The 15,825-nt window shown below is 38.9% G+C and overlaps 1 protein-coding gene across 1 annotated transcript in view; it reads right to left on the reverse strand.

Moving 5' to 3' along the window:
* Positions 1-15,825, reverse strand: part of DNAI3 (dynein axonemal intermediate chain 3) — a 95,772-nt gene that overhangs the window by 51,785 nt on the left and 28,162 nt on the right. Inside the window, exons 4-8 of the mRNA XM_061186388.1 lie at positions 15,633-15,814; positions 14,933-15,037; positions 12,210-12,356; positions 10,963-11,162; positions 5,738-5,854 (exon numbers count right to left, since the gene is read on the reverse strand). Coding sequence (XP_061042371.1) covers positions 5,738-5,854; positions 10,963-11,162; positions 12,210-12,356; positions 14,933-15,037; positions 15,633-15,814 — 751 coding nt within the window. The remainder of the gene's footprint in view (positions 1-5,737; positions 5,855-10,962; positions 11,163-12,209; positions 12,357-14,932; positions 15,038-15,632; positions 15,815-15,825) is intronic.

Below are 15,825 nucleotides of genomic sequence, written 5' to 3' on the forward strand. Positions count from 1 at the left end.
CCAGAAAACTACTAGAGCTAATCAATGAATTTGGTAAAGTAGCAGGATACAAAATTAATGCACAGAAACCTCTTGCATTCCTATACACTAATGATGAAAAATCTGAAAGAGAAATTAAGGAAACGCTCCCATTTACCACTGCAACAAAATGAATAAATACCTAGGAATAAACCTACCTAAGGAGACGAAAGACCTGTATGCAGAAAACTATAAGACACTGATGAAAGAAATTAAAGGTGATACCAACAGATGGAGAGATATACCATGTTCTTGGATTGGAAGAATCAACATTGTGAAAATGACTATACTACCCAAAGCAATCTACAGATACAGTGCAATCCCTATCAAACTACCAATGGCATTTTTCACAGAACTAGAACAAAAAATTTCACAATTTGTGTGGAAACACAAAAGACCCTGAATAGCCAAAGCAATCTTGAGAAGGAAAAATGGAGCTGGAGGAATCAGGCTCCCTGACTTCAGACTATACTACAAAGCTACAGTAATCAAGACAGTATGGTCCTGGCACAAGAAAAGAAATATAGACCAATGGAACAGGATAGAAAGCCCAGAGAAAAACCCACGCACCTGGGGTCAACTAATCCATGACAAAGGAGGCAAGGATATACAATGTAGAAAAGACAGCCTCTTCAATAAGTGGTGCTGGGAAAACTGGCCAGCTACATGTAAAAGAATGAAATTAGAACACTCCCTAACACCACACACAAAAGTAAACTCTAAATGGATTAGAGACCTAAATGTAAGGCCAGACACTATAAAACCCTTAGAGGAAAACATAGGCAGAACACTCTATGACATAAATCACAGCAAGATCCTTTTTGACCCACCTCCTAGAGAAATGGAAATAAAAACAAAAATAAACAAATGGGACCTAATGAAACTTAAAAGCTTTTGTACAGCAAAGGAAACCATAAACAAGATGAAAAGACAACCCTCAGAATGGGAGAATGTACTTGCAAAGAAAGCAACTGAAAAAGGACTAATCTCCAAAATATACAAGCAGCTCATGCAGCTCAATATCAAAAAAACAAGCAACCCAATCCAAAAATGGGTAGAAGACCTAAATAGACATTTCTCCAAAGAAGATATACAGATTGCCAACAAACAGGTGAAAGGATGCTCACTAACCATTGGAGAAATGCAAATCAAAACTACAATGAGGTCTCACCTCACACCAGTCAGAATGGCCATCGTCAAGAAATCTACAAACAATAAATGCTGGAGAGGGTGTGGAGAAAAGGGAACCCTCTTGCAGTGTTGGTGGGAATGTAAATTGATACAGCCCCTATGGAGAACAGCATGGAGGTTCCTTCAAAACCTAAAAATAGAACCACCATATGACCCAGCAATCCGACTACTGGGCATATACCCTGAGAAAGACATAATTCAAAAAGAGACATGTACCACAATGTTCATTGCAGCACTATTTGCAATAGCCAGGACTTGGAAGCAACCCAAGTGTCCATCAATAGATTAATGGATAAAGAAGATGTGGCGGGCTTCCCTGGTGGCGCAGTGGTTGAGAATCTGCCTGCCAATGCAGGGGACATGGGTTCGAGCCCTGGTCTGGGAAGATCCCACATGCTGCGGAGCAACTAGGCTCGTGAGCCACAATTACTGAGCCTGCGCGTCTGGAGCCTGTGCTCTGCAACAAGAGAGGCCGCGATAGTGAGAGGCCCGCGCACCGTGATGAAGAGTGGCCCCCACTTGCCTCAACTAGAGAAAGCCCTCGCACAGAAACGAAGACCCAACACAGCCATAAATAAATAAATAAAATTAAAAATCTTAAAAAAAAAAAAAGAAGATGTGGCATGTATATAAAATGGAGTATTACTCAGCCATAAAAAGAAATGAAATTGAGTTATTTGTAGTGAGGTGTATGGACCTAGAGTTGGTCATACAGAGTGAAGTAGGTCAGAAAGAGAAAAGCAAATACTGTATGCTAACACATATATATGGAATCTAAAAAAAAAAAAAAATGGTTCTGAAGAACCTAGTGGCAGGATAGGAATAAAAATGCATATGTAGAGCATGGACTTCAGGACGTGGGGAGGGGGAAGGGTAAGCTGGGACGAAGTGAGAGAGTGGTATTGACATATACACACTACCAAATGTAAACTAGATAGCTAGTGGGAAGCAGCCGCATAGCTCAGGGAGATCAGCTCGGTGCTTTGTGTCCACCTAGAGGGGTGGGATAGGGAGGGTGGGAGGGAGACACAAGAGGGAGAGGATATGGGGATATATGTATATGTATAGCTGTTTCACTTTGTTATATAGCAGAAACTAACATAACATTGTAAAGCAATTATACTCCAAGAAAGATGTTGAAAAAAAAAACTTAAAAAAAAAAAAAAGACTGAGCATGGCAGCTGTGGGCACAAGGGCCTGCCAGTTCTGTCCCTGGCAGGACACCTCCAACAGGTCGTCTTCCTCTGCAGCTCCCTGTTGGGTTGGCTGAGAGTTTGTCTGAAGCTCTCCCTGTTCAATCCTGCTTCCCTTCCCTTTATTTTTCACAGTGAACTTCTCAGTAAACTTCTACTTTGAACTTGATCTCATTTGTTTTTTGAAAACTCCAAACTGATAGAAAAGGCAATTTTCTTAGCCATTTTCAGTACCAAATGATCATGTATACTAATTATTGTATTTACAGATATATAATTATTATATTAGTATATATAATAATTATACTGTATACAATTTAAAACAACAAATAAGATATTCTCAAGGGGAGATTTGGAATTTAGAAGTGTGTGTGTGGGGTGGGGGGGGGCCGGCGGTTTTAGCTGTCACAGTGTCTGGGAGGTGCTAATGTGTTTAATTCTGTTACTAAACCTCCCACAATGCATAAGACAGTCCCTAAAATGAAGAATTACCCTGCTAAAAATACTAACGTTGCTCCTTTAAAAAACAATCTTGGTGCTTTTCTTGGTCTAGGGAACTTGGCTTGACAAGTTCCTGTTTTATAAGTTACTATAATGTTTATTGTCCCTTTATATGTTTAGGCTTGAAAGCTCAGCCCCCTCCCAAGGCCTCTAGGAGCTTTCCCATAATTAGAATGCCACCCAAGGTTTTACCCTAATGACTGAAAGTGCAAACAACTTGGTTTTTTAAATAAATGTAGTAAGTTGAAAGTGGTTTTCAATTATGAATTTCCTAAAATAAGAAAAAACCCCTTTATTTAGATAATTAAATATAAGCAGTAAGTATCCTAATAGACATTCCTAACATATTAAATAAGGGTACCATTTAATACCTGTGTCATTAATCATTACACTACCATTCACTGCGTAACTGAATACTCTTTGGGCTAAATTCTTCTTGTACTTCATCTTTCAAACTGGATGCATTTCCTAGGACGGCAGCATCAGCATGACCTGGAGCTGTTAGAAATGCAAAGCGGCAGGCTCCACCCCAGACCTACTTAGGCAGAACCTGCATTTTAACAAGATGCCCAGGTGGTTCATATGCACATTAAAGTTTGAACAACCCTGTGTTTGAACAACCCTAAACAACCCTATGAACAACCCAGAGCTTCAAGGTTTAAGCCCAGTTTTAAGTAGAAGAATTTGTTAGCATTTTCAAAATCATTTCTTTCTGTTTCAGCCTGAACTGTCTTCACAAGGCAGTAATTCACACGGGAGAAGTGAAGACAGCACCTTTTCTCTGGTTTCCTGTTTCTTGATTTTGGTGTACTCTACCATGTGGTTCCTGAGAGTGATGAACTGGAGGCTGGCAAAGCTTGTTGTCTGAGTGAAAGCCCATGGCTATCGCTGTTTTTTTAACCCCAAAACAAACGTTTCTTAGTTGCTTTGAGAATCCCCTTGAAGTTTCTCTCTCTCCTCTCAGATCATTTTCTTCTTTTGCAAATAATGCTTGCCTTAGGTTTGTTCTGGACAAAATTCTATGAGAAGGAAAGAACTCATTTCTAAAAGAGCTCTCTTCCAGAACAAAACAAGGCTTATTCTAATCTTAAAAAATTAAGTAAACCTTAAACAGTTCTAGAGTGGGAAGCATGGCTGGGATGTAAATGTGGTTTCTTATTTATTCTTGGCCAATGCTGTTAAAATTCCTGTACCAATTTTCCTCTTTCTTCTTATAGTTCTGGCTCCTCCCTCCCACATCTCAAGGAGGGAATTATGAAGCTGTTCACCATCCCTCCCCTTATAAGCTTGGCAATTGAAAGGCAAGAATAAAAGCCCAAGTCTAAAGATAATACAGGGACTTCCCTGGTGGTCCATTGGCCAGGAGTCCATGCTCCCAATGCAGGGGGTCTGGGTTGGATCCCTGGTCAGGAAACTAGATCCCGCATGCATGCTGCAACTAAAGATCCCGCATGCCCGCGTGCCGCAACAAAGATCCGGCTTGCCGCAACTAAGACTCGATGAAGCCAAATAAATAAATATTAAAAAAATAAATAAAGATAATACACAATGTAGATAATTGAGAATTGGCTATAGACCATTTATCCCTTGAAATTGATTGTACATAGACAGACTTCTCATTTTTAATGTCCTTAGGAAAAATTTTAATAATTACTTAATTTTGATATGAGGAAAAGAAACATCAGGTTTTCTGGTTTCTTTCTAATTGTCTACATAGGAAAAACTATAGCACACTTGCTGTAAGTGAGTGGCAAATAGTTAATAAGCTCTCTTTGAATAATTAGTGAATTTTTGAACCAGATTCTCTCTAGGCATAGGTAACAACTTTTGAGAGTTGTTGGTATTTTCTTTTCTTTTCTTTTTTTTTAACATCTTTATTAGATTATAATTGCTTTACAATGTTGTGTTAGTTTCTGCTGTACAACAAAGTGAATCAGCTATATGTATACCTATATCCCCCTCCTTCTTGGGCCTCCCTCCCACCCTCCCCATCCCACCCCTCTAGGTCGTCACAAGGAATTTTCAAGACATTTAATCTTAAAATGTTTTCTTAAAAATAAAAATAAAAGAGCTTAACTTGGGCTATATATGAACTTGTCTACCAAATCTTTAATTTTGGGAGGAAATGGTAACCAACCTATTGGTACAACTGGTAGACATGTCCACCATTGGCTCCACTTATCTGAACTCGGATATCAACTTGATGAGACCGTCAAACTCTTTCTCTGGTTTAGAAGTCCCCAGGGTCTGCCTAGGGCCTGAATATGAGTGTAGGAGGCATTTTAAAGACACCTCTCTTTCAGAGCCAGTAAGAGTGGCAGCAACACAGGAATTAGAGATAAGGGTGACATATCCAAAAATTCCATCTGAACTGACTTCAGATTCTCATTTAAAAGGTATTTTTGTAAATTCCTATCATCATGGTAATGATCATCCTCAACATCCACAACATCCTCACCTTTGTAATCCTGTAAAAATTAATGAAGCTAAGAAGGGGACTGAGGAGTGAAGACAAAGACTTAAAGGAAACCATGGTAAATAAATGTTAATTTGCCATTAGGAAAACATCTTCACATGTTCAACTACATACACCTTCCAGGCTGACACTGTTTGGTGTGGCCCTAGCTTAGAAGGTCTAGGATGTTGCTTAGCAATAGAAGGGAAAGAAAGACTGAGAATCTGTAGAATGTGTCACATGCTCATGGGTATCTGATAACTGTCTTCATACTTTCTATCTGTACACCAGGTATGGAGTTGTTTTTTAAGACCTATTATTATAAGTAAACATATACATTTTATGTTTTATTTTTTTAAATTTAATATACAATTTTTACCTTATAGACACATTATTAAGAAACTCAGTCAAAGTCTTTGATTGTCCCAGTGCCTCTTTTTCTTCTTCCGAAAATTCTCTTGGATAATATTGTGTAGTAGCATTTTTGGGATATGTCCTAATATATTGAAAGAAATCGAATACCAAAAGTTAGATCAAAGACAAGCAAATATAGGTCATAACAGGGCAAAGATTTTTCTCTGTGACAATATTAGGATATTATTTTATCTTAAATTCTACATATTGAATTTTTTTCTTTATCCTAGACAATTGATGTTGGCTGCCATTCGACGTATTTGTGAATTTCTCTTTGACATAATCAACAAGCTCTTTATTGTAAAAAAAAAATTTAGCTATCATTTTAAACTTACAGAAAAGTTGTAAGAAGGGTATAAGAAATTCCCATACATTCTTTACCGAGATTCATTAATTATTAACATTTTGTCACATTTGTGTATCATTCTTTCTTCATTTCATTAAATCAGTGTTTCTCAACCAGTGCGATCCTGTTCCATCTTCTCAATCCAGGAATATTTGGTAATGTCTGGACACGATGTTGGCTGTCACAACTGGGAAGAGCTCCTGGCATCTAGAGGGTAGAGCCCAGGGATGCTAGAGTGCATAAGGCAGCTCTCCCACAACAGAGAATTATCCAGCCGGTAGTGTTGAGGTTGAGAAACTCTGCTCTAAATATACAAAACCTGGAACAAGTTACATTTTGGCAGTAATGGCAGCACCATCTCTGGGAGAAAGCTTATTCCATCCAGTCTGCTCTCAGTGTTCACCTCCACCCTTGAACACAACACATTGTATTGTACCTCTGGGCTTTGTCAGTCTCACCCACCAGACTGAGTGAGCTCCTTGATCTTAGGGTGTGGGGCTGTAGAAAGATCATATGGCAAGTCCTTAAGAGAGTGCACTCTGGTGACAGGCTGCCTGGCTTTGAAGCCTGGTTCTATCACTTACTAGCTATGTGACCCTGAGCTAATTATTTAACCTCTCTGTGCCTGGTTTTTCATCCCTAAAAGAAATTCTGAAAGTCCCTAGCTCACAGTGTCATTGTAAGGATTGAATGTGTTAATAGATGCAAAGCTTTTAAAACAGTGCCTAGGACATTTTAAGCGCTCAAAAAAATTAGGTTGTATTTAACCTGTGTTGTTGAACAAATGTCAGGAAAATGTCTCTGAGAGGCAAGTATATTAATGGAGAGTAATCAAACAGAGCGGTAAAGAGAGTTTTGTTTATATTTAATTGAACAATTCATTCTTTTTTTCCCTGCCTAGATCAGTATCCATAGCAGAAGACAGAGTGATGGAAAGAAAGAATGTTGGTGCTGGAACCAGAGACTTGGGTTCAGATCTTAGCGTCACCTTTTATTTTCTATCCCACACTAGTACCCTCCAGGTAGGATTAAGTAAGAAATTATATGGTGCCTGGTGGTTTCATCAAAGTAGCAATATGACTGAGTCACTCTTATTTTTTAAAATGTGATTTGCTTTGTTGTTTCTCAGCAGATCTATTCATTATTGCTTTAAATTTAAATTATGTTCTAAACATTGAGCTTTCATTTTTAACCTCTTTTTGTCTTAGTTTCTTTGTTTGTAAAATGGAGATGGTGCCTACCTCAGAGGGCAGTTGTGAGGATTAATTGAGTTGATGTGTGCAAAGTACTGATACTTAGAAGAATGACTGGTATGTGGTTAGGACACTGTAAACATTTGCTTTCATTGTCATTACTCTTTGAACCTCGTCTTTGATTTTGTTTTTTTACTTCTTCCATCACAATCATATATCCCATCTTTTCCACCTAATTTCTGATCTTAGTAAGTGGTACCAGCATTCTCCCAAGTCACCTGGATTTGAACCATTTGAATTCCCTTTGATTTACTCCCCCCACCACCCCACTTTGTGGGTCAAGACCTGCCGCTATTTCTCATCTATTCCCTCCGTCTACATAGAAACAACTGTTCATCATTATCAGTCAACATTCATTTGAGAGCCTAATAAATCTAAAGTCATGTGGTTAGGGTCCCTGTTGTTAGAAGTTCACTCTCCCTTTCTGAGTCTACCTCCTGAGTCTACCCTGGCTGACTCATTCTTTTCACTTTTCTGCACTCTGGTAGAAAAATAGAAATCTCTAGTTGTCTTGACTAAGAAATTTTTCTCAAAATCTAAGTTTCTTTTGTACTAATGAATCACCTCTCTCTTTCCTGTCTTACCCTCACTTCTTGGTGTTTAATGATCTTTGATGTCCTAATTCTCTGCTGAGACTTGACCACCAATCCTTGTCTTTCTCTTCATCTCTTTTGGTTTGGTCTGTCTGTCTATCTGCCTCCCTGGTTTCTGACCCATGTCTTGTCCTGACCCCTGGTACCTATGTACATGTGCTCTAACTTTAACATTACATTTTCAAGGTTCCTGACCCTTTGGTTCACAGAGATCTGAAAAGCATGTTTTGTACTATGGTCCACACTGAGGACCCACGATCCTCCTGGTCACAGCCTCTCTCACTGTATATTTCATGGCTCTTCTCTAAACATTGAACTCAAGTCAGTGACTCTGCACATTCTTCCTTCACTTGATCCTTCTCCTCCTCCTTCCCTTCCTTGGTTCCTTTTCCCCCTCCATTTAGTAAATATGTGCCAGGAACTGTCCTAGGAGTTGGGGATATAGAAGTAAACAAAATAGACAAAGTTCCAGTCTCATGGAGCTTCAGTTCTAAGTGGTGGTGAGGCGAAGGTGAGAGAAGAGAGACAATGCTTGGTGAATTCAAGGAACAAGGAAGCCAGTGGGGCTGGAATGGATGAACCAGGGGAGTTGTGGGAAATGAGGGTAGAGGGGCAGATGGAATTTAGATCACATGAAGCCTTGTAGGTTCCTTCAGGATGGGAAGCCATAGGAGGGTTTTTGTCAGTGACATGATATGACTTGCATTTTAACAGGATTAGTCTGGCTCTTCTATGAAGAACAGAATGTAGGAGGGAAAGGATGGATGGAGAAAGCCCAGTTAGGGTGCATTCCAGTAATCCAGGCAAGAGATGATCATGGCTTGATCCAAGGTGATAGCAGTGAATATGTTTTGAAGATAGACCCAAGAAAATTCAAGGTTTGGGGTCTGAGTAATTACAAGAAGATCAGTGCCATTTACTGAGATGAGGAAGATTCAGGGAGTTTCAGGTTTGAAAATAAAAAATCAAAAGTTTGTTGTTGGGCATGTTAACTTTGAGACACCTATTAGATTCTTAAGGAAACAGATGAATAAATGAGTGTAGAGTTCAGGGGAGAGATTGAGGTTGAAGGTATAGATTTGGGAGCCACCAGCAAACAGATAATAGGTAACACCACAGGAATGAATAAATTCACCCAGGGATTAAGCATAGAGAAAACATCAAAAGGAGTTAGCTTTGGGGTCCTTTAATATTTAGAAATTGGAAGGAGAAGGATCCAGTAAAAGAGACTGAGAAGGCGCTGCCAGTGAGTTAGGAGGGTTACACTGAGTATTGTCCATAAGCCAAGAAGGAGAAATAGTCAACCATGTTAAATACTGCTGAGAAGTGGAGAAAGAGGGTGTCCGAAAATGGGATTAGGCAATCAGACCACTGCAGGTCTTTGGTGACCTTGTTAAGACTAGAGTGGGCTCAAGGCAGAAAGGAAGAGAAGGTGCAACTAGAGAATGTGGAAAACTGCTGTGAGGAGTTTTGTTGTTAAAAAAAAAAAAAGAAAAAGGAAAAAAAAGCAGAGAAAGTAGCTAATAGCCAGAAAGGTTGAAACAGTTTTTTGTTTGTTGGCTTTAATGATGGGAGTTACAGCATTTTGTATTTATACATGTCTTCTCTCCACCCTCTCTTCTTGGTTTGCTGACACCACCTTACTTTACCTGGTTTAATTACAGTAGATTCCCATTTGGCCAATCTCCTCAACTCCAGGGTTTTTTTTTTCCCTCTGCATTCCGATACATACTGCTTGGCTCATCTTACTTTAATAGCTTTAATCTTGCCTCTCCCTTGCTTCAGACCTTGCCAAAATTCCCTATCGTCTGCCACAGAGAATCTGCTTGTCTCTGCTGCTCCCTCCACACTACCCAGGCTGGTCTCCTTGTGGTCCCACGCAGACTCTGTTCATCCCACCCCCTAGATGTTCAGGTCATTTAAAAAAATCTGGGATGTTTTCCCTTTCTCTATGTCTCCAAATCATATTCAACATTTGTAGCTTATCTTTTATAGATCTAAAATTATTTCAAAATAACTTGTTTTAATCCTAAAAAATATGCATAGATTAGCTAAATATGTCTTCAGATTTATACAACATTCAAAGCCGAGCTCAAGTCCCCAAAGCATTCCCTCAGCGATCAATTTTACATCAATTTCATTCACTGGATAAATTTTAATTAAATTACAAATTTAATTAATCATTTGTAGCCTCAAAGTGCTCAGGATCTAAGGCAGACAGGTGAGCAGATGAATACAATATGGGTCATCAGTGTTACAATAAACATACCTCTAAGCTCTAGTGGGAACCCAGAGGAGAGAGTGATCCGCTCTACCTGGAGTTTCCAGGAAGTTACAGAGGAGGGGGTACTGAACTGGAACTTAAAGGGTGAAGAGGGATGGATAAGGTAGCGAAGGGCATTTTATGCAGCGGAATAGCAAGGGCAAAGGCAGGAAAACATGGAAGAGCAGGTATTCTGGGAGCTGGAAGTAGCTCATAGGCTAGAGCACAGAGGGCTTGTTTGGGAACAGGGCTGGACAGGCAGACAGTGCCTTGTCATGAAGGAAGGAGGACCTTACATGTCATCCTAATGGCTCTGGATGAGATGGGGAGACATGGAAGAGATTTGGGCAGTAGTGAAGTAAAACAATCTGATTTGGTTCGTAAGAATGATCACTTAGGCAGTAGAATAGACAAGTTAGAAGGTGATGGTAATATTTCAGATGAGATGACCAGGTCCCCTTCTCTGAGAGCAGTACTATAGTTATTAACAGCATTGCTCATTTTCCCACTTCATAATCTTTACAGTCTTATATACTTGTATTTCATTTTCCTAGTAAGATTGTTAAAAGGCATTGTTGCTTATAATTAGATCTTCTTGAGCTGAATTACTCTGTGGAGATCTGGCATCACTGTCAATGCGTTTCTATTATACAGATCTTTAAAAGTAATCATGGATGTTGCTGGATTTTACCATAATTGCCTTTGAAAATACATATAAATTCATCGCATACTCACCATCTTGTCTGAGTACTTGTGTCCTTGATTTTGGGGACTACTTGCATGCCAACATCTCTCTCAAGTTGCTTAAGGGTAAAATTTTTATCTGGGTAGGCTGTACATTCAATATAGGCATCTTTTACGCTGGAAGCATTCTGGTCACTGAACTTAACTGGGGCACCAAATTCACTTCGTTTTCGAGAAATCATATATGTAATCTGCAACACATGTAAGCAGTACAGGAAACAATCGAGTCTCTGGAGAAAAATGATGTGTGGCCGACAACACTGGTGCTCTGCCCACATCCTCTTGGACCCCTTTGTGTACTTTCTGTGCACCTTTCCAGGTCCCTTTGCTCTCTGTTCCCACAGCCACCAACTACCTACAGCTATTCTGTGGAGGATGCTCTAGAGCTACCAGGATCACTTTGCCTGAAGGTACAAAGAACAGGAAGTGACTGGCAGTTTATATCCAGGCCAGCAATGGACTGGTGGGAGACATATGTAAGCCCATCTCTTTTGCTTCTGTTTGGGACAGCTCTGAGGTATAATTTACACTCCAGAGTTCCCTAGAGGTGCAGGCTGAAGCCTTCACTCTGCCAGACTTTTGTCTGAGAGTGCACCCTTGCAGGGCTTCTGTCTCTGTCCTGCTGCTTTCTTATTCTCTTATGGGGCCCTTTCATAATAAATCACTTGCACACGATTGCTCCTCTCAGGGGCTGGAATGCCACTTGGTTAGTTTCCTAGGGCTGCTGTACCCACATACCACAGACTAGGTTAGCTTAAAACAACAGGAATTTATTCTCTCTTGGTTGTGGAGGCTGGAAGTCTGAACTAAGGTGTTGGAGGGTTGGTTCCTCTGAGGCGGAATCTGTTCCCGGCCTGCTCCCAGCTTCTGATGTGACGGCCAGCAATCCTAGGTGTTGCTTGGCTTGTGATACATCACTCCAATTTCTGCCTCCGTCTTCCATGGTGTTCTCCCTGTGTCTCTATGTTTTCACAAGAGCGTCTTCTTATAATGACGCCTGCCATATTGGATAAAACTCCCCTTATTTCCTTTCTGAGGTACTGGGGTTTAGGACTTCAGCTTATCTTTTGGAGGGAGACACAGTCCAGCCCATAACACCCCCCAAGACAGTGACCATTCTTCTATCAAAAAAAGCCATATCCCCGCAGCAAACCCAGCAAACCACACTGATCCCTCGGGGATACGTGTTGCTCAGCTATAGGGAGGTGACGGTTAGACATCATATTCAAGCTGCTGACCTCTTTTGTGGATTCTTTAACTGATTCTTCAATTTCTTTTTCACTGCCCAAAGAAACCCATGGTTTACAGATAGGTGGCTTATAAATATATATATCTTCAGGAATATGCTCTTTATATTCTTCTTGTTCTTCTGGAACTTCTGGAGGCTGCAGTAAAATAAATAGGATTCTAAAATATATTACCAGGGCTTCCCTGGTGGCGCAGTGGTGAAGAATCTGCCTGCCAATGCAGGGGACACAGGTTCGAGCCCTGGGCTGGGAAGATCCCACATGCCGTGGAGCAACTAAGCCTGTGCGCCACAACTACTGAGCCTGCGCTCTAGAGCCTGTGAGCCATAACTGAAGCCCGCACGCCTAGAGCCCATGCTCCACAACAAGAGAAGCCACCGCAATGAGAAGCCCGCGCACCGCAACGAAGAGTAGCCCCTGCTCATCGCAACTAGAGAAAGCCCGCGTGCAGCAATAAAGACCCAACGCAGCCAAAAATAAATAAATAAAGTAAATAATAATAAAATAAAAAAAAATAATATATTAAAAAATAAAATAAAATAAAATATATTACCAGAAAAAACACCTATGGTTACCAAAGGGAAAGGGGGGGAGGAATAAATTAGGAGGTGGGATTAACATATACACACTACTGTATATAAAATAGATAACCAACAAGGACCTACTGTACAGCACAGGGAACTCTACTCAGTATTTTGTAATAACCTATAAGTGAAAAGAATCTGAAAAAGAATATATATATATATATATATATATATATATACACACATCTGTATATAAAACTGAATCACGTTGCTGTACACCTGAAACTAACACAGCACTGTAAATCAACTATATTTCAATTAAAAAAAAAGAGCTAAGTTCAGCAAAATATATATACATATTACCAAATTTAGGTTATAATTACACATGTATATTTTGCAATAAACTTTGCTTTTATGTAAATTCATTAAGCTCTTCCTTATTATTTTTCTTCTTTGTTGGTTCATGCTTTTCAACTATGAGAAGGAAACTATGCAAAAAAAAAAAAAGGAAGAATGACAAAAAAGAAAGAGATCAAGGATATAGAAAGAAGATGAAAGAATCAAGAGGGGAGAGGAAAAAAAGGAAAAGATGTGTGATAAGCAAAAAGCATTTACTGTATGCGTTTAAGAATATGGAATGCTAAAACTTGATAAAATATAAAACTAATTTTCTCTGATTTAATGAAATGTTTTTCTGATGAGACGATTATATGTATGAATAAATATGATATCCATTAAATTATAAAGAGCAAATGTTTTTTAAATCAAGATGTCCACAAGAAGATATACAGACAGATAAAGATATAGATACAGATACAGATATAGATATATAGATGTTCACTGCTACTTTATTCATAATAGTGAAAAAATGGGCAACCAAATGAATATCAATAGGGAAAAGGGTTGATACATTGTGGTATAGTCAGAAGATAAAATCTCATAAAACAGTTGCAATGAACAAACTCAATCTACATGTATATGATTCTAAATGTATTAACATGAATAGATCCTAGAATTTTACAATTTGGTGAAAAACAAAAGTTGCAAAACAAGTTGTTTAATATAATTTTATGTAAATTTTAAATGAATAAAACAATAAAATGTATTATTTGTGGAGCATACATGCATGGTAACAGTATGAAACCATGGACAGAAGACTATATAACAACCTTAGAATAATAGTTCCTTATAGAGAGGAGTTAGAAAAATTGAATTAAGGAGGATATAAGAGGGAGTGAAACATTATCTCTTATATTTTATTTCCTTTCAAAAGAATTTGAAGTAAATATGATAAAATATTAACATTTGTTAATTCTGAGTGGTGACTGTATAGATATTTGTTTCATCATCTGTGCTTTTCTATACACTTGAAATATTTCACCATAATAAAAAAATTAAAACACAGAAAAAAGCAATCATAAAAATAAAACTGAAAATGTTAAGGCTAACTGAGAAATTATTTCAAATGTAAAAAGTGTTCGATATTTTAAAATTCTATGGCTTTCCTTTATTTTTCTTGCTTATTGGACAACCACACAAACCCCTCTGTCTCCCTCAGTTTGACCAAACCTCCCCATGAGGATGCCAGACCGGAAGGCAAGTGCCAGAAACCTGTTGCCTTTCATGACCACTTTGAACGCAACACCCCGAAGGTGAACTGACTTCCTTTCCTTGGAAACTACCATTCTTTTATTTTCTGCTTATCTTTGACACCCTGTTCCCCTCAATTGCCCACTGACCAAGTTGTCCTTTAAAAATTTTGCTTTTAAATAATCATAGCAAAAATTTATGGAGCACTTAGCTTTGTGCCAGGCACTATACAAAGGGCTTTACCTGCGTCGGCCCATTTAATCTTCACAACAGCCCTATTGGTGCCACCGTTTTGCAGATGAGAGGTTCAGTAGCTTACCCAAAGTCATGGTGATGGCAAGAGGAGAAGCAGGAATATGGGCCAAGGAATGGCCGAGAGCAGTGGTACTCCAGATTTGTTTCCAGTCCCACTGGGTAAATGAAGGGCAAATAAGTAGAGTATCTGCTACCCTGAGATGTCTGAGTTAGCTCACCCTTAGCCCACCTACTCTAGGCCCCAGGGAATCAGAGCTGAACAAGAATAATCATGACCATGTCTGGGGTTCCCCCAGAGGTACCACTTCCTTCTGACAATCAACAGATTGCTTAGGGTGTGCTTACATTTAAATAGTTTTCCTTGCCCTCTTCAGTTCCAATAAGATAAAAGTTAAGTCCATATTTGAAGTCTTTGTCATAAACAAGGAGAAGCTCATCTCCAGGATATTCCTACAAAAATATAATCAAAAAAGAAGGTTAATGTTCAGTAGTCATTCAGTTTATACAGATATCGACACAAAATTAATATTTCTTTAATCAATCAATCATAGAAGATAACCATAGTGCTAACCTATGGTCAATAACCCCAAATTGCAAAGTTATTTTATTAACTTACAAAAGCTCTTAAAACACAATGCGTCCAGGGAAATTTACCATGCAATTTTATTTCTAACAGGAAAAAAAGGAAGCATTCTTTTTATTTGGTATTGTGCTCTGTAGCATGTTTGCAGACAAATCAGGACTAAAATTGTGAATTAAACAATTAAAGCAGTATGGGAAAATAAGTGTAGTTTCCCTTTCTAGTTAAAATTGGGCAAGGATGAGCTTTTCTGGGTGTGGAATAAGACAAAATGTCACAGATAGGAGTTTGCTTTTCACAAAGGGTCATCAAGAAGGATTCCCAAGGAGGCATGGGCAAGCTAGCATTTGTCCAAAGTAATGGGAAATGCCAGATTTGAACTCAGAAATCTCTCCAACTTTTGTGATTATGTATCAGAAACCTCTTGAGGTAGGACTGAAAAATAAAGAGGGATACTGTACTTACCTGAATAATTTTTTTGACTGGGTAGAAATCAGATACTGCAGCTCTGTTTTCAAAGTCTGCAAAAATATCTTCTTTTTTGATAAGTTTATAAGGTTGTTCATCTGTGACATCTTCATCTATTCTGCAGTTAAATATCTCCTGGGTCTTGTTAGTTAACACTAAAGGATAAATTTCTGGATGACCTGGGAAAGGC

This window comes from Eubalaena glacialis, chromosome 3 (genome assembly GCF_028564815.1).
Source record: "Eubalaena glacialis isolate mEubGla1 chromosome 3, mEubGla1.1.hap2.+ XY, whole genome shotgun sequence".
Lineage (NCBI taxonomy): Eukaryota > Metazoa > Chordata > Mammalia > Artiodactyla > Balaenidae > Eubalaena > Eubalaena glacialis.